A 22,357-nucleotide genomic window follows, 5' to 3' on the forward strand; every position below is an offset into this window, starting at 1 on the left:
CCTTCTTGTGTCCGTCTTCCAGAATTAAAACAAAAAACATTATCATGATGCAAAACTCCTACAGATTCAACATTATCAAAAATAAGTGAATTGATTAGCATGATTGCTCATATGTCCTTATAGAATCAGCTTTAAGATCTGGGGCCTGACATATTTATGTGTAGCCCCACCAGCAGAAGATGGTCTTGATTTCTTTCTTTTTGTAAGCGTCTTTGAGCACCAGGAAAAGTGCAATAAAAATGTAATGTATTATTATTATTATTATTATTATTATTGATATGAAGTAATGTAATAGAAAATAGGTTTTACAACATATTTCAATAACATTGTTTTGTAACTTGTAGCTTCATGTGAGTCTTTCCTCTGAATGTCTTGTTTTCTGACTGTTTTTTGTGTCCTCAGAAATTTGGCCATCGGTATTGGCATCCAGAATTTCCCAGAAGGCTTAGCGGTGAGCCTGCCGCTCCGAGGTTCAGGGATGTCAACATGGAAATCCTTCTGGTAAGGAAAAACATGAGTCTGTTTCTAAACACTGTAAGGAAATACAATAATATCACCTCACTTTGGAAAAGATTAGGCCCCCATGGACCACTTCCCCAATAACAGACACCTTACTGACCCTCTAAATATCCCCATATAGGACTGGGAATGAGACCATTAACTGAGGTAATTCATAGAGTGAGAAGTAGGGTCATTTTCTTGTAGACGTCTATTCAATCTGACTTCCTTCTGAACTAGGGTTAGGGTTAGTGCCTGTAACGAAGGTAACTTTGTTACTACGGACTGACGGCTTCGGGCCTTGTAATATTGCACATGTGGGTTTGCACTTTATGAAACAACTTCCCTTTGCACAGAAATGTCACTCAGCACTTTAGTGAACAGTTTGCACTTTATTAGCGTGATTGCACAGTACAGCTTGGCATTGCATATTTGCACATTTTTACATAATTTATACTAAATGATTAAACCGTATTAATTGGAGTGTCGTCTGACAGATGCTGGTCGGGTCCTCGGCTCCACCTGAAAATATAGGGGGGTTAGCGCCTAAAGTGTTTATGCTGGTTTAAGAATGACAGCGGTTGAGATTAATCAGGGTGCAAATAATATGTTGAGCGTGTTTATATTATGACGTTAAGTTGCATTAATTGTACAAGTGACCACTGTGTTCTTAGTTTGTCTGTTTCCTGTTTTATTTTGAAAAGTGTTCCCCCTCCCGTCTTGTCTGTTACTGGTGATTGTGTTCACCTGGCTCCCTGTGTTGTCTCCTCCCCCCTCACCTGTGTCCTGTTGGCTTGATTAGTCTGTGGGTATTTAGGCTCTGTTCTTCCTGTTAGTCGGGGGTGAGATCCTTGTGGCTGGTGGATGTGTTCACGGGTAACAGTCATGTTGAGGCTGTGCCGATGATTTAATAAATGCCCACACCGGGTTATATTTCAACTCTCTGCCTCCTTGCTTGGTCGGGCCGCTCAACGGTCAGCTTCACAGTGCTCTAACAGCTGACCATTACTGTTTCCCGTCAAGTAGGGTTAGGGCAGAGATGGCAAAAGTACACACATCCTTTCCTCAAGTAGAAGTACAGATACTCGTGTTTAAAAATACTCTGGTGAAAGTAGAAGTACTGACTAAACTTCTTTACTCAAGTCAAAGTAAAGAGGCTTTGAAATGTACTTCAGTAAAAAGTACCCATAACTAGCAGCTGTTTTAAAGAGTACCTGACCTCCCTTTATATTAATAGAACAATAATGTCATTGTTAGCTAATGAATGTTTCCATGGTGACCAACGGAAACATGACAACGTTTCCATTGGTCCCTCTTCTTTAGAGAAGACCAGGAAATGATGGATACACGGATCGTGTTCAAATCAATAGGCACGCAATGACTCTAAATAATAATGATCACGCCACCAAACACACATTCAGACTAAAGGAACCAGCCTGTTTGGAAAATGAGAGAAGTAGAAAGTACAGGTATTTGGGTTCAACATGTGAGAAGTAGAAAGTACAGGTATTTGAGTTCAACATGTAAGAAGTAGAAAGTACAGGTATTTGAGTTCAACATGTAAGAAGTAGAAAGTACAGGTATTTGAGTTCAACATGTAAGAAGTAGAAAGTACAGGTATTTGAGTTCAACATGTAAGAAGTAGAAAGTACAGGTATTTGAGTTCAACATGTAAGAAGTAGAAAGTACAGGTATTTGTGTTCAACATGTAAGAAGTAGAAAGTACAGGTATTTGAGTTCAACATGTGAGAAGTAGAAAGTACAGGTATTTGAGTTCAACATGTGAGAAGTAGAAAGTACAGGTATTTGTGTTCAACATGTAAGAAGTAGAAAGTACAGGTATTTGAGTTCAACATGTGAGAAGTAGAAAGTACAGGTATTTGTGTTCAACATGTAAGAAGTAGAAAGTACAGGTATTTGTGTTCAACATGTGAGAAGTAGAAAGTACAGGTATTTGTGTTCAACATGTAAGAAGTAGAAAGTACAGGTATTTGTGTTCAACATGTAAGAAGTAGAAAGTACAGGTATTTGGGTTCAAAGTGTAAGAAGTAGAAAGTACAGGTATTTGAGTTCAACATGTGAGAAGTAGAAAGTACAGGTATTTGTGTTCAACATGTAAGAAGTAGAAAGTACAGGTATTTGGGTTCAACATGTAAGAAGTAGAAAGTACAGGTATTTGGGTTCAAAGTGTAAGAAGTAGAAAGTACAGGTATTTGAGTTCAACATGTAAGAAGTAGAAAGTACAGGTATTTGTGTTCAACATGTAAGAAGTAGAAAGTACAGGTATTTGTATTCAAAATGTAAGAAGTAGAAAGTAAAAATTAAGTAGTGGAGTAAAGTAATGATACCAGAAAAATGAGCTTAAGTACAGTAATGAAGTATTTGTACTCCATTACTTCCCTCCTCTGGGTTAGGGTTGGGGTTATGGCCCTTAGGTACAGATACTTTAAATGCTGACTCCTCAACTGATTATCACTGTTTCCCGTCAGGTATGGCCAGCTCAGCGGCATGGTAGAGCCCATCGCTGGGGTCCTGGGCGCCCTCGCTGTCGTCCTGGCTGAACCTCTGCTGCCGTACGCACTGGCGTTTGCTGCCGGAGCGATGGTGTACGTGGTAGTGGACGACATCATACCTGAGGCTCAAGTCAGGTAAGGAGGAACAAGAGGGATCAAAAGATTCAAGGTTTTCAAGATTCAAGTATTTCATTGTGATTTGTACGTAGCTACAGTGAAGATACAGTGCATCCGGAAACTATTCATACCCTTTAACTTTTTTCACATTTTGTTACAGCCTTATTTCTAAATGGATTCAATTCACTTCTGTTCTCAATATCCCACACACAATACCCCATAATGACCAAAGTGAAAACGTTTTAAAATATTATTTTTTCTAAACGTGTTAAAAATAATTAAATGAAATATCACATATATATAAGTATTCACACCATTTCCTTTGACACTGAAAAATGAGCTCAGGTGCATCCCGTTTCCACTGATCATCCTTGAAATGTTTCTATAACTAGATTGTAGTCCACCTGTGGTAAACCAAATTGATTGGACATGACTTGGAAAGGAACACACCTGCCTATATGGGGTCTCACAGTTCACAGTGCACATCAGAGCACAAACCAAGTCACGAGGTCCAACGAATTGACTGTAGACCTCAGAGACTTTTATTATGAAAGCCGATTTTCTAACGCTGTGCATAGGCGTTGGACTGGAAGTACCGGAGTGATCATCTGCTCAATAAAACATACATACTTGTACTTGAGTAAAAGTAGAAGTACTCAGATCTTGTACTTGAGTAAAAGTAGAAGTACTCAGATCTTGTATTACACATTGCTCCTTCCTCTCACTAAATCTCTCCTTTTTGTCTAAAGTGGAAATGGGAAACTTGCGTCCTGGACCTCCATCGTGGGCTTCGTGGTGATGATGTCACTGGACGTGGGGCTGGGTTGAGATCACCTTGTCGTCATGGCAACAGAACACTCGATGGCTGTGAGGTCATCACTGTGCTGCTGGCTGTAATTTTTTGTTTTTTAAATGGGACTAAATGAAGTGTTTTATTCCTGAAACGCTGTTAATCCGTTTTGGTTTGAATTGTTGCTTATTTAATTTAGCAGTGTAAAAAAAATATTTTGTAAGGATGAGTGTGGTTCTCAAATTTAGGAATGAATTTATAATAAATATTTAACGCTTATTCTCATGATTCCAGCATTTGTGGTTGTTTTGTTCTCTTTTGAGTTTTAAAACAATATATCTTAGTTGTAAAAGTTAAAATAATGTTATTTTTTTATAATTTGATCCTCCTTCCCGTTTTTGTATTTCCTCATGATGGCAATACTTGAAGTTCTGATGTTTGATTTGGTAATTTATGCTTATTCTTTTCTGTTCTGACACACAATGTGGTGTGTTTGTTTACACTCTTAACACATTTAAAACAAACAAATGTCAGTCTCCTGTAAACAGATGTAGTGCCTTCTTCCTGTCAGGACTCTGCTGCCCCCTGCTGGCCGGTCTGACGAATCACATGTTGTTGAATTGTTTAAATGCTGATGTTTAATCTGAATAACAAAGTATTTCTATAATTAAACAAGATCAACAATTGTCTTTAATGTATTTTTTTTTTAGGCTTTCAATATTCACTCACAGATACCATTGATCCTTTTTCAGATCCTCAAAAAATTAAGTGGTTTTTTTTGTGTTTATTTTGGACTTATGATGATCAATAATGTAAACATGTACAGTTTTACAGTCTGACCGAGCTCACGTTTATAAAACAGTCTGACTTTACAGCTGTCTCTGCTTTGTGCTGCTGACATCTACTGGTTACACTATAGAGCTGCTGGAAGCTTTGTAAAGAAGTATGTTAGTGAGACCATGCTGGGTGTTGTTACCCCAGAGGAACATTGTGTCCAATTTAAAGTAAAATGCATCAATCTGGTGCACTTTGAGAGCGGAATTAGGAAGTTTGCTGTATGAAGAACTTTGTATTCTTGTAAACAATTGTATAGTATGTTAAAACAAATCAAATAACACATTGGTTGTAAAAATATGCAAAACGAATCCACTTCATCTAACCCTTACCAACCTCACATGCAAATGCAGATACACGAAACACAAACAGACTTTGACCAACTCTCTGCATATCATTTAGCATTTCTCTCTCCTTTTCATTGTGCATTCATAAGGCATACAGTAAGTGTTTTTTATTGCAGGGCCTGAGTATTGTGCCCTCAGCTAAATGCTAAATTCAACATGCTAACATTCTAACAATGACTATGCTAACATATGCTAACAGGTTTAACGGTCACTGTGTGTACCGTTTTTCTAAATTGCGTCAGATTGCTTTCATTTCCAGAAACACAAAGCACAGCTAAGGCTTATGGGAATGTTTAGTTTTGCAGTTTTTTTTAACATTAACCAAATTATTGGGAAAATGATAAATGTGAACTTGATAATGTCACTTACAGTAATATGAAAAACATTAAGGCTCATCAGGATTCATCCTATGGTCACCGTGGATGGATAAACCACATTTCGTAGTAATAGTTGTTCTCTCTTAGTCTGGACATCTGTTGTGTGTCCAGTTTAAAATATTTGAGTTTAAGAGTAAAGTTTGGTTTGATGTTGGTCTCATGGCTTTACAAACAAAGAGCTTCAATGTCAGTTTTGGATTTGAAAGGTGGCATGTTGTCTCACCAGAGTCGGAATATCTGCTGCTAAATCTGAGAAATAACTTTTTGTCCAAGAAATCTGCTGTTTCGAAAACAAATGCTCAACCATGTCAGTGTCGTTAACACAGTCGTGATATCGCTTAGAGCACCATGAAGCATGATAGCCAGACAACGGCCCCTCGTTGAAATACAGATGACACTTTGCTCGTAGGGGATGTAATTCGTTTTCTATACGTGTAATACCATTCAGGTACTTCTTGTATTTGTCCATAATAACGTTGAGCTGTTGCTGATAAACGCTCGCTGCTCGCACCGCTCTTGACCCGTCGGCCCCCTCCAGACGAGCATGATGGATCAACATCTGGGTGTGAAACGCAGCGCCGTTCACCCACTGCTTCAGAAGCCTAGAGTCCAGATGTCCATCGACCAGCATGGAGTTCTGGGAAAGAAAAAGGAGCACAATAGGTGTTAGAGCCATTTTCCTTTCATCATTATGGTTTGAATGCTTGTCTTATTAATATAAGGCTTTAGTAAGCTCTTAACTATTTCTTTTTTGTGAGTCACACTAGAAGAATTTAGATAGATAGACGAAAGTGGTTATTAAATGTAGAAACAGATTAAAACGCCACGACAATAGGATTACTTACTGATTAAGATAAGATATACTCTAATGATCCCAATATGGGAAACTGTTTCGTCGCCAAGATTAACTAAATATTCAAAACAGTGAATATAAACATATCAATAATGAGTATATATATATCTATAGAGTATATACATTGAATACACAATATAAATATACAGAATACAAGGCACTGTACATTATGCTTGTCTAGCCTATCCCACTTTAAAATGTACATTTGAGTTAACGGTTGAATTAACGTTTTAAGTTCAATTGAATTCCTCAAAGGACGTCCTGAGAAATAATTTATTCAAATGAGTGAATTAGTGATGGAGAAGGACATTACAGGAGATATCACAATGTAGCATGATCCTTCAAATACAGCTGGAAGACTTTAAAAGGTTGTACCTTTAGCCGCGTTAGCTGCGCACTGAGATCAAGCTCTATTTGCCGGGTCTCAGCTAGTTGGAGCTGTGGCTTCCCCAAGTTGATCTGCAGACGCTTCAAATACTCGTCCATCAGGTCTCGGACCTTCACAGTAAAAAGAATGTCAACATTTATGAAAGCCTATTTCAAATATTGGTCGGAAAAACATTTTATATATCGATTGTGAAGGGTTACATTTAAAAGGTTAAAGATTTGTTGTGAAATAAAATCATACATTTTTATAAATATGACTTAATGTTAAAGACAGATTTTAGGTTTTGTGTAAAGGTCAAATATTGTTACCTAGTGGCGACCTCTGTAGTCAAGAGAGTATGAAAGACAATTCCCAAGCCCTGTTAGACCCCAAGCCTGTTTTTCATGTCTCAGGCTCGAAAATGACATTTCCAGAACAAATGACCATAACTACACTTCTAAAAGGGGAAAATTAATAATCTTTTTTCTCAAAGTAATGATAAAGCTGTGAGTTGGATGTAGAAAAGTCAGAATCAATATAGATGTTTTTTATTTTTAAAAAAATTCAGATTGAACATCGTAAAAAACTGTAAATGATAGTGTCCGTCCAAATATTGTTTTTTACTTATAGTGAAAACTACCCTTGGATGATGGGATAGTAGACTAAAAGCTTTAGGAATCCAAATCAAAACATATAATAAGTACCCTATATCAAGATTGATGCAAAACAAGTGACATTTGACCTTTTTAGAGAGGTTTAGCAAAAAAGACGCCACCTCTGAGGTGATTTGGGTGGAAATGGGCGTTTTTACCGTTTCTCTGGAACGCATTGGTCGATTTTGGTGATTGACATATCTTTCTGACCGTTAGAGCCAATAGAATCGAAGGAGAGTCTATATATAGATCCCAACGCTAACACAAAACGGTTTGGGCTTCGCGCATAAAGTCTGCCCTAAACGGAACCTATCTCTCGCTCTGACATCTGAAAATGGAAATGCAGGTTTATTGCTTATGGATTATCAGAAATAATTTCAAAGGGACACAGACACATTGGATTAAGCCAGTGGTTCTCAGACTTTTTCTGTCAGGCCCCCCTTTGGAGGAAAAAAAAAGTCGGCCCCCCCCCAACACAAATAGTCAGGCCCAGTGGCGGCGCCAGAGATTTGTTTTGAGGGTGCTGTGGGGTAGCTTGTTTCATAGAGGGTGCTCAAACATTTAGGCTTTCCCATTAATGTACCGGTCGCTACAGTGGAATTTTCTACTGCAACAATCCCCACGCACATACACAACGTACCCACGACTGTTACAATGAAGGCTCGACAAACAGCTCACGGCATATAGGTGTAAGCAGAGGTCAAGTGCTATTTTTATAAGTGGGGAGTGGACCTCACATCCTCTAGGGGGGTGACCAAAACATTTGAGACCCATTGAGATAACACTGAGAGAGCCCTTTAGCTCACTGAGCCTCTCAGTCTGACAGCAGAGGACTCTCCTCCACTTGGTTGTTGAAAAAACTCCTTATATCTGTTAGCGTAGCTCGCTAGCACCAGAAGCTAACAACAACGATCTCCGGTACCAGTGCGCTCTCTCTCTCTCGCTCACGCACGCAAAATGGCTCTTTCCACACACACACAGAGCCGAGCTTTAATGAAACACAGAGACCCAGACGTAATAGTATTGCATGAAATTATTTTCAAATCAATAATTTTTCAATTTATGATTTCTTTTTTTTTAAATCTTTTTTTTTTTTTTTAATAAGCATTTTTCCTCCTTGTCTCTCGCGCCCCCCCTGGCATGCCTCTGCGCCCCCCAGGGGGGGCACGCCCCACTTGGAGAACCACCGGATTAAGCTATGGATTAACCTTCAGCAGCGTTTGTATCGTTTTAATGCCATTGAAGACCACTTTTGACCGGACAACGACCAAGGTAGGCCATGTTAGCGCTTTTAGCTACCTATCGCCACATGTTTTGATGTCTGTTCTTGTTCATATCGTCGTGAGTTCTTATCATAGAGTGATCATGTAGGTACCGATCGATTCAGTGTCATCTCAGGATGCGAATCGATAGGTTTTATGTGCAGAAAAGATAAATAATAAGGGTTTTATGAGTGATTTTCTGTGCAGTAAAGCGTTAGCATTTTTCGCTCGTTGCTAATTCAGAGGCTAAGCATTAGCATTGTGGGTTTATTTAAAAAAATAATAATACAAGATCAGTTAGCTGAGTTTCTTCCCGTTACATGGATATAAAACATTCATAGTTTATTACATATTAAGATGCCCTCAGACACTGTTTCTTGCAGATGTTGTGGTTTCGTCCCCGCCGGCGGGTCCGTGGGTTAAGAGACACAGATATGCGCAGAAAACAATGTAAGTTTGTTTATCATTTAATTAGAATATTTCCTTTATTGTTTTGATTTGATCGAATATTATAAAGGCCTATTTAAGTGGCCCAAGTTGCACAACATCAACACACGCAAACAAGTCGTCACAGCTGTGAGTAAAATAAATAAATTAAAAGACAAGGCGTTAAAATGCTTGTTTTGAGAGGCTTAATGGAAACAAAGGAAGGAAGTCGCGGCAGCTAACCTTAGCAACCTGTTATTAAACTGAGGAACCATCAGGGTCTCACCTCTTTGCCCTTCTCGTCTGCAAACACCCTCTGCAACATTTCAGCCGTGCCCATGGTTTCTTTCCCCAAGCTTATCCCGACTGACTCTAAGATCATGGAAATGACGAGAGCACCGAGTCCCACAGCGTTGGGCACCTTTGTGAACCCAGCGAGTGCACCACCGATCCTGTCTACAGCACCACCCAGCTTCTTTACAGCACTTGAAACATCGAAGACTTGGTCACGGTATCTGACCAGCACATCGGTTGAGTTGAGTCCAGAGTAATTTAGCAGGGAGCTGAGTGCAGAGAAATACTCATTAGTCTTCTGTAATGGAAATTATGATTATCAGAGAATTGATTGCTATAATGTTATATTTAAAATATAAATAATAATATTCTCTAAGCCTCACATGTCAACAGACAGTAGATCTCAGGACTCAGGAAGGTGTGCAGTCACAAAGTGTCATGTGACCACACAGTGGGTGATCATTGGTCTGATCATGGGTCCAATGTACTCTGATATGGTCAGTTATCTCATGACTAAGCATGTATTCATTGTAACTGTATGCCAGAGTTGGGCTGATTGAGTGTTTCTGATGGGTTGCAGTTGAGTTGAAGGAAGTTCTGTTGCATCCAAGATTTAATATCAGTAAGAAGACTTTGGAGGTTAGAGTTGAATGTTATCGGTATGGCAGGGAAGCAGGATTTGGCGGATCTGCAGAGATAAGTATGTTGCAGCTCTGTGGGAGCATCTCGTGATGGTTCAAAGTAAACAAACAAACCTTTTTAAACAACTATTTTAGTGTCTAGGGTTCACCGGGTCAGCCTGTTGAAGGTTCCTAGTTCTCATGAATCCCTGACTTGTCCCACTTGCTGTTATCGGGTACTTCTCAAATGGCCTTTGACAAATAAAATCCTGACCCAATGACGGCACAAGATCAAAATCATTAAATGGTTTGTATAAAATATATAGTATCTTCAAAAGTTGAAACACTGACATGTATTTTCTTTGAACAATGCTTACCTGTCAATTTCAATACCCTGCCATTGTTCTGAAGCAAACAATCTTTCTGACAACCAATCAAGCTGAGCAAGTCGCTCTTCCGGAGGCATTGACTCATATTGGCCCATTTTCTGTTTGGCTGGGAGCACAAAGAGCAGAAGAACGTTTTGTGATGTCTGTGTTAGTTAACTGATTGTGTAGTAAAGAGCCTATCTTCTGTCCATACATAAGGAAACGCTGTTTTGATAAGAACTCCTTGCAACTTGCAGGCAGAATCGAATATTGACCCAGATCAAGGTATACAAAGTTATATAAAAACTCAGCGAATACAAAAACATATACCCAGAAACTAAATAGGAAAGTATGTGTAAATTGTTGTTTTGAAGCACAGTCTATCTGGAAGAAGCATTAACTGACCTTATGAGAAGAGAACTGTAAAAAGAATCAATCAACAACGATCCAGTGGTAATGGGTTCCTCGGTCTGAGAGGGTTCAGGTATCTCTGTCAGATTTAAAAGAAGAAACTGTTAATGTTTACCAGAGTGGTTAAAAGTTAACTTTGCACCATTGAGTCTTGTTGAGATATTGAAGAGATAAGAGATGTATAGGAGACAAACTGCGAGCACAAAGTCCTCTTTGTGTCTGTTCTTTCAGAATTAAAACTAAAAACATTATCATGATGGAAAACTCCTACAGATTCAACATGATCAAAAAGAAGTCCTGTCAATAGATTTTCACCATTGCTCATATGTCCTTATTAAGATCATGGGCCTGAAATATTTGAACAACTATTGAATGGATCATCATTGGTTGGCAGCGCCACTAGCAGAAGATGGTCTTGATATACCGTAGTCTAACAGAAAATGGGTTTTATTTTGCCAGAGTTTCCGTTAGAATACATTTTTTACCGGTCAACATGTCCGTTAAAGTTTACATTTTCCGGAAAAAAAATGAGAAAAGTGCCGGTCAAAGGTCTTCTTTGTTAATTATTCATTGAGCTTTAAAACTAATTGGTAACTACTCAATATTAAACAAACTAATTATAGTAGATTAACTACATTATTCAAAAGTGTACAGTAACTTTGGATAATAACAAGGGAATAATAAACGGAGCCTCTCTCTCTCTCTCTCTTGACAGCCTGTCAGTATCTCATGCAGCTCACTGATCCCGTAATTGACACGATGGGCTCATAGGAACTCAGATGCACGATTCCGTTGTCTTTGTAATGTTCTTTATTATAAAAGACTCCAAAGTTTTCAATAATGATCACTAGGATCAACTAGGACTCTCAACAGAATCTCTAGGTTCGACTAGGTTTAACATACAGGTCTCTGGTACACAGGCATGGACACGATGAAGAGACAAGACGAACCAACACAAGACAAAGGGAGAGAAGGGCTATATATACACACACACATTAGGTAATGGGGCACAGGTGGACACAATCAGGGGCGGGGACAACAATCAATCTGACAGGTGACACACAAGGACAGGAAGTGCAGACACCTGAAACGAGAGGGTAGAGTTATTACCAAAATAAGACAAACACTAGGAACACAACACAACAACTATCAGGACACTTAACACTGAAACCTTACAGGACCCCCCCTTTTACGGACGGCTCCAGACGTCCCTGAAGCCTGAGATCGTGATATGATCAGGGACTTGTCGACAATGACGCTGCCTGGGATCCAGCATCTTTCCTCCAGTCCATACCCTACCCAGTCGACCAGGAACTGTCTCCCTCTACCCCGCTTTCTTTCAGACAGTATTTTGTCCACTGTATACACAATACCTCCGTCGACGACCCGGGGAGGTGGAGGTGGTTTGGAGGCGGGGACCAGTCTGCTCTCTATGGCCGGTTTCAGCTTGCTGACATGAAACGTGGGGTGAACCTTGAGGGACTTTGGGAGACATAGGCGAACAGCAACAGGATTGATAACTTTTGAAATGGTAAATGGACAACCACACTCGTTGTCCGGCCTTGTACCTTGGAGATGGACGTCGTTTTGGTCGGCCATAATCTTCATGGGGGTCGCATTTTTCTGCAGCATATGGCGAACTCCCACCCAGACCCGACGGCCATAGCATGTGCTGATGGTACGGTGACTTCCTGCTCGAGCTCCGGGAACAATGGAGGCTGGTAACCATGGACGCATTGAAAAGGAGAGATTCCGGTGGCTGATGTGGGTAAGGTATTGTTTGCATGCTCAACCCAAATCAGATGTTTACTCCAGGTGGTAGGTTTCTGGGACACCAGGCATCTCAGACAGGTCTCCATTTCCTGATTCATTCTCTCCGCTTGACCGTTTGACTGGGGATGGTATCCGGATGACAGGCTCACGGTGGCTTGAATCAGGCAACAAAACTCCCTCCAGAATTGTGGGCCTTGGTCTGAAACAACATCGCTTGGGAAACCATGGATAAGAAACACATGGGACAACATGGCCTGTGCTGTTTCTCTGGCAGTAGGTAATTTGGACATGGGGATGAGGTGTACCATTCTGGAAAAACGATCAATGACTGTAAGTACTGTGGTATTACCTGCAGAAGGTGGCAATCCTGTCACAAAGTCCAATGCAATATACGACCATGGTCTGTTGGGAATGGGCAGAGGTTGGAGAAGACCTGCCGCAGCTTGGCGAGAAGTCTTGTTCCTGGCACACACAGGACATGCTGCCACATATTCTGCAACATCCTTGTACGTAACTGTGAAACCAAAATGTTCCCAAACCGGAGACTTCAATGATGCTGGAGGATTTTCCAGCTCAACCTTATCTGCATTCGCCATTTCGACAGTTCCTCAAATTACTGACTAAATTTGAACGCATCCCAGCTCTCATTGTATGCCTCTCGTCCAATGAAATGACTTGGTCGCTCTATGACGCGTTGAAATTGCACTGAACGCTGCGTTCATGCAGCCCTGCCCGGAGCATGGGCTGCAGGAACATGCTACTCCAACGCTGTGACGCAGCACCCGGGATTACTTCCAAGAAGTTGTTCACGTTCTCAATTTTTTACGTTTAATGTTATATTCGTTCGGTACACTTCGGTACACACGTGTACCGAACCGAAGGGCCCGTACCGAATAATTTCGGTACGGGTACGTATACCGTTACACCCCTAAAAGGGACATTATGCAGATTTCATCAACTGAAGATGAAAATATAGATTCAGCGATATGTACCATTTTAAGGAAATAGACTGTTAGCGGTATTGACCGAAGCTCCGCAGCTGTAGCTAGGCGCTGCTAAAGAAAATTCAAGTTCTCAATTTGTTACTTTTGCTTTTTTATTAAGAATTGACCAAGCATATCTTCCTCTTCGAAATCCCAGTTGTACTTCGCTAACACGCAGTGCCTGGGAGGGTGCGTTTGATTGTTCCCACCCTTACAAGCAATCCAGTGGTTAGTTTTAGGGTAAGCTCCATTGTTTTTTTTTTATGTATGTAAGAGAAAGGGATTTCAGAAACAAGTTTGGCTCGAGGTAACATTAACAAAAGCTAACTGTTGTTAGACTATGTTCCCCCCTTCTAAACTTATGAAATGAATGAGAAAAATATGAACAACTCTTCATAGAGCCACATCCACACAGCTTTAAAGTTGTAGGAAGCTGAAGCATTGCATTCGTGCCAGCGCCTAGTTGTAGTTTCTACGGTATTAGAAAGTTGGTGTTCTGGAAGGGGTTTGGCATTCGATCAATTCCCTTGGGATGCTATCAAGAACTGTTTTACAATCAATAGTGTGTGTGTGTTTAAGTTTCCAACCCTGCTTCAAAGGTCCATCATACAATATGGGGGATCTATTGGCAGCTGCTGATAATAACATTCATCATTATGGTTTACTAATTGTTGTCTTTTTGTCCTCTAGGTTGCACTGCCACGTCTACAGTAGCGCAGAATGGACAGAGGAAACATGATTGGGCCTCAAGTTTTTTGCAGCCAATATTCATTCTCCTACAAACTTGGGATAGGAGGGTGAGTGAACAAGTTATCCATTGGTTGAAACCTACCATTGTTAGACGTACTAAATCCTGCACACTGCTCCTTCAAATTGACAATGTGAACATATGTCGCCATTTTGTAATTTCTGTTATTTTCAGTTGAGAATGTTTCAAAGTAATCTTGAAAAAATTCAACTTACTTTTTGTTTATACTGTTTATAAGTAGATTTTTAAATATGAAATGCTGTATTAATTAGTTGTACTATAATTCTACAAATATTTTTATATTTTAAGTTTTACAAATTTTATAGTAATTGTTCCCTACAGAACATTTTTCTGCTGTCTTTTTATTGAACGTCTTTGATTGGAAAATGTTAGAAAAAAGCTGTAAAATAACAGTATTCTACCTGTAGAACTTTATGTTCTGTATTTATTTTTGTGTTTGATCATAAAAATCTAATTAAAAAAAAAAGTAAAAAACAGTTTTTCTCATCAGAACTTTATTTAAGTTATTTGAATGTAACATTTTAAGACAATGAATTTTGGAAAGAGAGGAAACAGCTGTAACACTACAGTGTTTTCCTGTAAAATCTTTAAGGACAATTCCTGTTTATTAATTGCTTTTGCACTTTATTTCAGTGAACGTATTTTTACTTTAATTTAATGTTTTTTGTTTGGCAGCCGCTGCTGCCAGTACTTTGACCGTTCTTTTACGAGTTTTCTCTTTTACAGTGTAGCCTATTTGATTTGACCCAACTGGACTCACGGGTGTGATACTTTTTGTGAGTATTTTTACAGTGTATCGTTTGTAACCCCACCCCACTACTGCAACTGTAATATCATAAGCATATTTCATAAATGTTAGTAATCTCACAGTATTGTTTTACTAAGGCTAACCAAAGGATTATTTCACTTTATCGATCTGTTTTTTAAGCAATATATTTAGTTTATATTTTCTGTGACAACAACATGATGTGAATAACTCTGTTCATTTCATTTCATTTCAAACCTTTATTTAGACAGATTAGTCCCTTGAGATCATCGATCTCATTTACAAGGGAGACCTGCATCATTTAGTTCCACATGAAACATAAAAACAACATACAAACAACAGAGGATATCATATTTACATATTCAACATTTACAAATACCCAGAGTGTCAGAAAGCATTTCATTTAGACATGCCTTAAATACATTCAAAGAAATAAAAATGCTCAATTTCAATTTTGCCTGTAGACTGTTCCAAGCAAGTGGAGCTGCGCACATAAAAGCTGTCTTCCCTAAGACAGTCCTTACTCTTGGCACATCTAACAAGACTATATCCTGTGATCGCAGACAATAGCTGCTTGCAACTTTCTGCTTTATCAATGAACAGATATAATACGGGAGTTTGCCCAACATAGCTTTATAGATAAAAGTGTACCAGTGACTGAGCCTCCGTACAGTGAGTGATGGTAATCCTGCCTTGGTATACAATGTACAGTGATGAGTAAGTGCTTTACAGTTAGTGACAAATCTCAGAGCACTATGATACGCAGCATCTAGTTTGCTTAGGTAGTTGGCAGGTGCATTCATATACAGCAGATCACCATAGTCCAGCACAGGTAAAAAGGTCACAGTGACTAGCCTTTTCCTGGCCTCAAGCGAGAAACAGGACTTATTCCTGAAAAAGAAACCTAGCCTAACCCTCAGTTTTTTAAGCAGGTTATTGACATGAAGTTTAAAAGAGAGATAGTCATCAAGCAAGATACCAAGGTATTTGTAACAGGTAACCACTTCAAGTTTTGTTCCTTGCGTTGATACAATATCTAAAACAGGCTCTGGTGACTTTTTAGCTTTTGAAAAGAGCATTATCTTGGTTTTATCCACATTTAAAAGAAGCTTTAGTTCAGAGAGCTGAGTCTGAATAATGTTAAAAACAGCCTGTAATTTAACAACCGCCTCCTGAATGGAGGGACCTGCACAATACATCACGGTATCGTCCGCATAAAAATGTAAAGTAGCTTCATCCACATTTTCACCTAAACTGTTGATATATATGGAGAATAAAAGTGGACCTAAAACAGAACCTTGAGGAACACCATTAGCAATGTTTAACCACTCAGAAGACAGCCCATCAAAGTGAACACATTGGGACCTTTCAGAGAGGTAGTTCACAAACCGCCCCACTGCATGGCTGGATATGCCAGTACTGAGTAGCCTCTGTTTTAAGACGCGATGATCAACGGTGTCAAACGCTTTGGAAAGGTCAATAAACAGAGCTGCACAACTCTGTTTATTATCTAGCATACTAGTAATATCATTTACCACTTTCATTGTTGCAGTGATGGTGCTATGTTTCTTCCTGAAGCCTGACTGATGTTTAGACAGGATATCATTTATACATAAAAACTCCTTTACTTGTTCACTCACAAGTCGTTCGAGCACCTTAGCCAAAACTGACAATTTAGAGATTGGCCTATAGTTATTTAAAATAGTTGCCTCCCCTCCTTTCAGTAGAGGCAGGACATAAGCAGACTTCCATACTTTAGGAATTGTATTTGTGCTGAGGGAGAGGTTAAAAAGAGAAGTAAGAGGTGGAGCAATAAAATCTGCAGCTATCTTTAAAAAGAAAGGTTCTACGTTGTCCGGGCCAGCCGGTTTCTTAGGATCTAACTTGGATAAAGCTTCATGGACAATACCAACAGTTAAAGGAGTAAAACTGAAAGGGTTTTCCAGACCACATTGTTCAGAGTCAAGGACTGGAGCGTTCACAGAAGCAGAAGCACAGTCAGTGACAGAATCAAACAGAGAGCCACAAGAGACAAAATGCTTATTAAAGCAATTTAGCATGGTGGCCCTGTCTGATATAATGCCAGATGCTGTGGTGAGGTACGGAGGTAGCTCATTTGGGATATCACCAGTGGAAATCGATTTTATGGCTTTCCAAAATTTACTAGGATTATTCAGGTTTTCTGTGGTAACTGACAAATAGTACTTTGACTTAGCACTTTTGACATTTGAAGTAAAGCTATTCCTTAGCTGCCTAAAGCGTAGCCATTCTACCTCTGAGCCTGATTTCCTAGCCTTTGCCCAGGCATTGTTTCTCTCATGAAGGAGATTGGACAGCTCAGCAGAAAACCAGGGATTGTTTCGTCCCTTCACTCTAAATTTACGCAGAGGTGCATGTTTATCTATAATTTTTATAAAACCAAGATAAAAATAAGACCATGCAGTTTCTACATCAGCACACAGATCGATTTTTCCCCAATCAAAATCAAACAGATCATGTAAAAAACCCTGCTCCACTAAGTGTTTTTTATCTCTCTTTGTGATGATGCGTGGTTTAACTTTTTGGACCTTAGTGTCCCTAATTGTGGCTACAACACAGTGGTCACTCACATCATTAGCAAATACTCCCACAGATGAGTATTTATATGGAACATTTGTTAAAATTAGATCAATTAAGGAGGATTTATTTGGGGACTTAATATTTGTGCGAGTAGGACTGTCTATAATCTGAGTAATGTTCAAAGAGGTACACAGGTTTTTAAAATCCTCTGACACAGAAGTTAACCAATCCCAATTAAAATCACCAAGCAGCACTATTTCCTTGTAGGAAAGTTGAGATAACAGTTTTGCCAATGAAGATAAGGAGTCCTTGACAGCCGAGGGGGCCCTGTAGCAACCCACCACCATGACCTGTTGACCCTTTGTTACTTCGACATTCACAGCTAAAAATTCTAGTTGTTTACTAACAGATTTGGAAACCATTTTTGTTACACAAAACTTATTTTTCACATAAATGGCAACGCCACCACCTTTTTTAGGACGGTCAGTGCGATATACATTGTAACCATTTATGTAAATGTCAGAGGCCAAGATCGATTTGTCTAGCCACGTTTCTGATAAGACAATGACATCAGCATCAGTTGAACTCGCCCAAATACGGACAAAATCTAATTTAGGTAACAGACTGCGCACATTTAAATGAATTAAACCTAACCCCGATCTAGAACTAAAATCAGCAGGAGTAGCTATTTGACTAAAACTACCAGGTGGACCCGGATTTGGCTGTACATTTCCTGATAGTAACAACAATAAAAATACCAAGCACCTTTTCCTCTTAATCAACACACATACATTTTCAGCTGTTCTAGAGTCACCAGCAAACTTCGCAAAAGTGAGATTAGAGTTCAAAAAACAATTCTGAAGGACCATTGTGGCAGGCATGTGAGAAAGACAGACATTTGACGAAATGAATGTCCGCGACAGTGCAACTAGCAATTGTTTGTGCAACCCATCCGAACCTGTACAGGGGATGTCCACTGCGGGCGGCAGAACGGACCCGCATCCAGCAGAATTGTCAGGATGACTAGCGAACTTCTCCTTGTCCAGCACAGTCAAAAAAAGGCACAGCAGAAACACGACATTTGCCATTTTCCCAGTCCAGCTCAACAGCATCCACGATGTTCCCGAAGCAAAACCACGTCAGGACAGCAGCAAGGAAATAGGCAATCAGCAGTGTGGCAACACTCCGGTTTCTCCGCGGTATCTCCAGACCAGGCCTCCCCCGCACAGTAGCACCCAACAGGTGGGAGTAGGCCTCTAACAGCAGGTGGATAGCGGCCTTCAGCCGTGGGAACCACCACCAGCAGAAGCAGAAATGGGTGGACGGCAGGCCCTCAAACCGCGGCAGATCCTCCACAGATCAATGGCGTTAAAGATGGAACATAGATGGACATAGATGGAGCCTAAGCCGGAGAGCTAGATCTATGCTAACAGATGCCAGATGCTAACAGGTAGTGGGAGCCTGTAAAAATTGCGACTGCCTCACGCGAGGCTGGAAGGAAGGAATGGTGGTGAGTAGCTCACCACCATGTTCCTTTGTACATTTGCTACATTACAGAAAACAAAGAAGGACCTTGGAGAGGACTCTTTAAAGTAGAGACACTACATACTGATATACACCTGAACATCAGCAGGAGAGGACTCTTTAAACTAGAGACACTAAATGCTGATATACACCTGAACATCAGCAGGAGAGGACTCTTTAAAGTAGAGACACTACATGCTGATGTACACCTGAACATCAGCAGGAGAGGACTCTTTAAAGTAGAGACACTACATACTGATACACACCTGAACATCAGCAGGAGAGGACTCTTTAAAGTAGAGACACTACATCCTGATGTACACCTGAACATCAGCAGGAGAGGACTCTTTAAAGTAGAGACACTACATACTGATATACACCTGAACATCAGCAGGAGAGGACTCTTTAAAGTAGAGACACTACATACTGATATACACCCGAACATCAGCAGGAGAGGACTCTTTAAAGTAGAGACACTACAAACTGATATACACCTGAACATCAGCAGGAGAGGACTCTTTAAAGTAGAGACACTACATACTGATATACACCTGAACATCAGCAGGAGAGGACTATTTAAAGTAGAGACACTACATACTGATATACACCTGAACATCAGCAGGAGAGGACTCTTTAAAGTAGAGACACTACATACTGATATACACCTGAACATCAGCAGGAGAGAACTCTTTAAAGTAGAGACACTACATACTGATATACACCTGAACATCAGCAGGAGAGGACTCTTTAAAGTAGAGACACTACATACTGATATACACCTGAACATCATCAGGAGAGGACTCTTTAAAGTAGAGACACTACATACTGATATACACCTGAACATCAGCAGGAGAGGACTCTTTAAAGTAGAGACACTCCATACTGATATACACCTGAACATCAGCAGGAGAGGACTCTTTAAAGTAGAGACACTACATACTGATATACACCTGAACATCAGCAGGAGAGGACTCTTTAAAGTAGAGACACTACATACTGATATACACCTGAACATCAGCAGGAGAGGACTCTTTAAAGTAGAGACACTCCATACTGATATACACCTGAACATCAGCAGGAGAGGACTCTTTAAAGTAGAGACACTACATACTGATATACACCTGAACATCAGCAGGAGAGGACTCTTTAAAGTAGAGACACTACATACTGATATACACCTGAACATCAGCAGGAGAGGACTCTTTAAAGTAGAGACACTACATACTGATATACACCTGAACATCAGCAGGAGAGGACTCTTTAAAGTAGAAACACTACATACTGATGTACACCTGAACATCAGCAGGAGAGGACTCTTTAAAGTAGAGACACTACATGCTGATGTACACCTGAACATCAGCAGGAGAGGACTCTTTAAAGTAGAGACACTACATACTGATATACACCTGAACATCAGCAGGAGAGGACTCTTTAAAATAGAGACACTACATACTGATGTACACCTGAACATCAGCAGGAGAGGACTCTTTAAAGTAGAGACACTACATACTGATGTACACCTGAACATCAGTAGGTGAGGACTCTTTAAAATAGAGACACTACATACTGATATACACCTGAACATCAGCAGGAGAGGACTCTTTAAAGTAGAGACACTACATACTGATATACACATGAACATCAGCAGGAGAGGACTCTTTAAAGTAGAGACACTACATACTGATATACACCTGTATATCAGATATAAACAATATAAAAGATGTCTGGATAATTTAAATGTTCTAAAAAAGTCCCTAATACTTCAGTTAGTAGCAGGACTTCTCCCACCTCGGACAAAGCTTGACATTTGAACCAAAAAAGGTAATATATATAGAATATAGTGGATGTGACACTGCCTTCCAGAATACAATAAATAACAACAACTGGCCCTCAGTGTAAAGTCAGGTCTCTTTATTTAAGCACAGAGTGAACATATCCAGATGTTGAAGTGTTACAGGAATCTGATGTTGCTTCATTTTTATAACCATCAGCAATATCTCCAACTAAATGGTGTAAACAGTGATTCTCTCAAACAAAACAAGTTCTGCATTTATTTGTCATGAGCTATGAGTTCTGCACAAAGAAGGAAATAAACAGATGCTGAAATAAGCGATAGGATATTCCCAACATAATCAAAATGATAAATTTAACAAAACAGATATTCTTTGTCTTTCACTTAAACTATGATTTCATATTTCATCATTCTAATGTTGATAAAGCATGTCTAATCTTGTCCTAAACAGAAAAACCCACCCACACCGGTTTCATGAGAGAAAAGACTCCTCTTGTATTCTCTAAATATAACTCGCTTTAAAATACTGTTTAAAAAAAGCCAAAGCAAAAGCAATTGGCTCTTGAAGAATCTTATGTCCTAAAATAATGAACATCAATTCAACAAAATAAGCAGCTATTCTTTTCCCCATTATGTTTATATGTGTTGTATTTCAACATCAGTTTTGACAGAGCGATTGCCGGATATATAATGCTTGAGTATATGTTACTACGATAGAAAGTTCCTATGAAGAAATATTGTTCAACTGTTCTAACCAGAATACAGTGAAGACCACTCCCCAGAATACTGAATAAAAAAGCTACATTTTTTAAAGCAATAATAAAACATGTTTCCCGCCCCTCTGGGTTTGAACGCATTTTTGAGTAGCAGGTTAAAGTTCAAATGTGATGTTAGGTTTTCATTTTAAACTTTAGGCAGACCAAGAATGGCCGACTGTGTGTAGATGTTGTTGGAGCAGCAGTTGTTTTTTGGAGTGGTTGAAGGTTTGAGCCTGCTCCGCGCCGTCCGTTGATGAGTGGTCTGCTATAAGAAGAAGGACTCAGACACCGAGATTAACTGGGGAGAAATGACCCCTTAAATTTGGACTTCTGGTGATGTAATGGCCCCATACAATCGTGGTTCTAGGGCCAGGAACAACCAGGCTGAGTCGGGCTGAGTATGCTAAACTAACTGCGGTCAAGCCAGCCTCCACTCGGGAAAACCTAGTCAAGCCAGCCCTCACGTGATATTGCGGTGCGCGAATATCCTATGCATTACGGTAGAGTAAAACAAAATCATCCCTCTGTGTTTAGAGTGGAGGCTGGCTTGACCGCAGTCTAAACTAGAGAGAATCGCTGTCAAGGGGGCTACAACTACAACAAGATGAACATATTTGACCGTGATTTAATTGTAATACACGTTTCAAAATGATGCCGAAGTAACAACATACTGATACCGGATAGTAAAAACCATGAATTAAGG

The 22,357-nt window shown here is 39.8% G+C and overlaps 2 protein-coding genes across 2 annotated transcripts; one reads left to right on the forward strand and one right to left on the reverse strand.

The window, feature by feature from the left end:
* The first annotated feature begins 352 nt into the window (after positions 1 to 352).
* LOC307023534 (zinc transporter ZIP11-like) lies at positions 353 to 4,607 on the forward strand. Its single transcript, XM_079656827.1, has 3 exons — positions 353 to 501; positions 2,988 to 3,146; positions 3,878 to 4,607. The coding sequence occupies exons 1-3, from the start codon at positions 368 to 370 to the stop codon at positions 3,954 to 3,956; spliced, it is 372 nt and encodes a 123-aa protein (XP_079512953.1). The 5' UTR covers positions 353 to 367; the 3' UTR covers positions 3,957 to 4,607.
* Positions 4,608 to 5,136: 529 nt separating this feature from the next.
* On the reverse strand, positions 5,137 to 10,442 carry LOC307023533 (uncharacterized protein). Its single transcript, XM_079656826.1, has 4 exons — positions 10,329 to 10,442; positions 9,324 to 9,600; positions 6,705 to 6,827; positions 5,137 to 6,113 (listed from the first exon to the last, which is right to left on the reverse strand). The coding sequence occupies exons 1-4, from the start codon at positions 10,433 to 10,435 to the stop codon at positions 5,664 to 5,666; spliced, it is 957 nt and encodes a 318-aa protein (XP_079512952.1). The 5' UTR covers positions 10,436 to 10,442; the 3' UTR covers positions 5,137 to 5,663.
* Between the last annotated feature and the right edge of the window lie 11,915 nt (positions 10,443 to 22,357).

Source organism: Notothenia rossii (genome assembly GCF_949606895.1).
Source record: "Notothenia rossii genome assembly, chromosome: 11".
NCBI classification, from domain to species: Eukaryota; Metazoa; Chordata; class Actinopteri; order Perciformes; family Nototheniidae; genus Notothenia; species Notothenia rossii.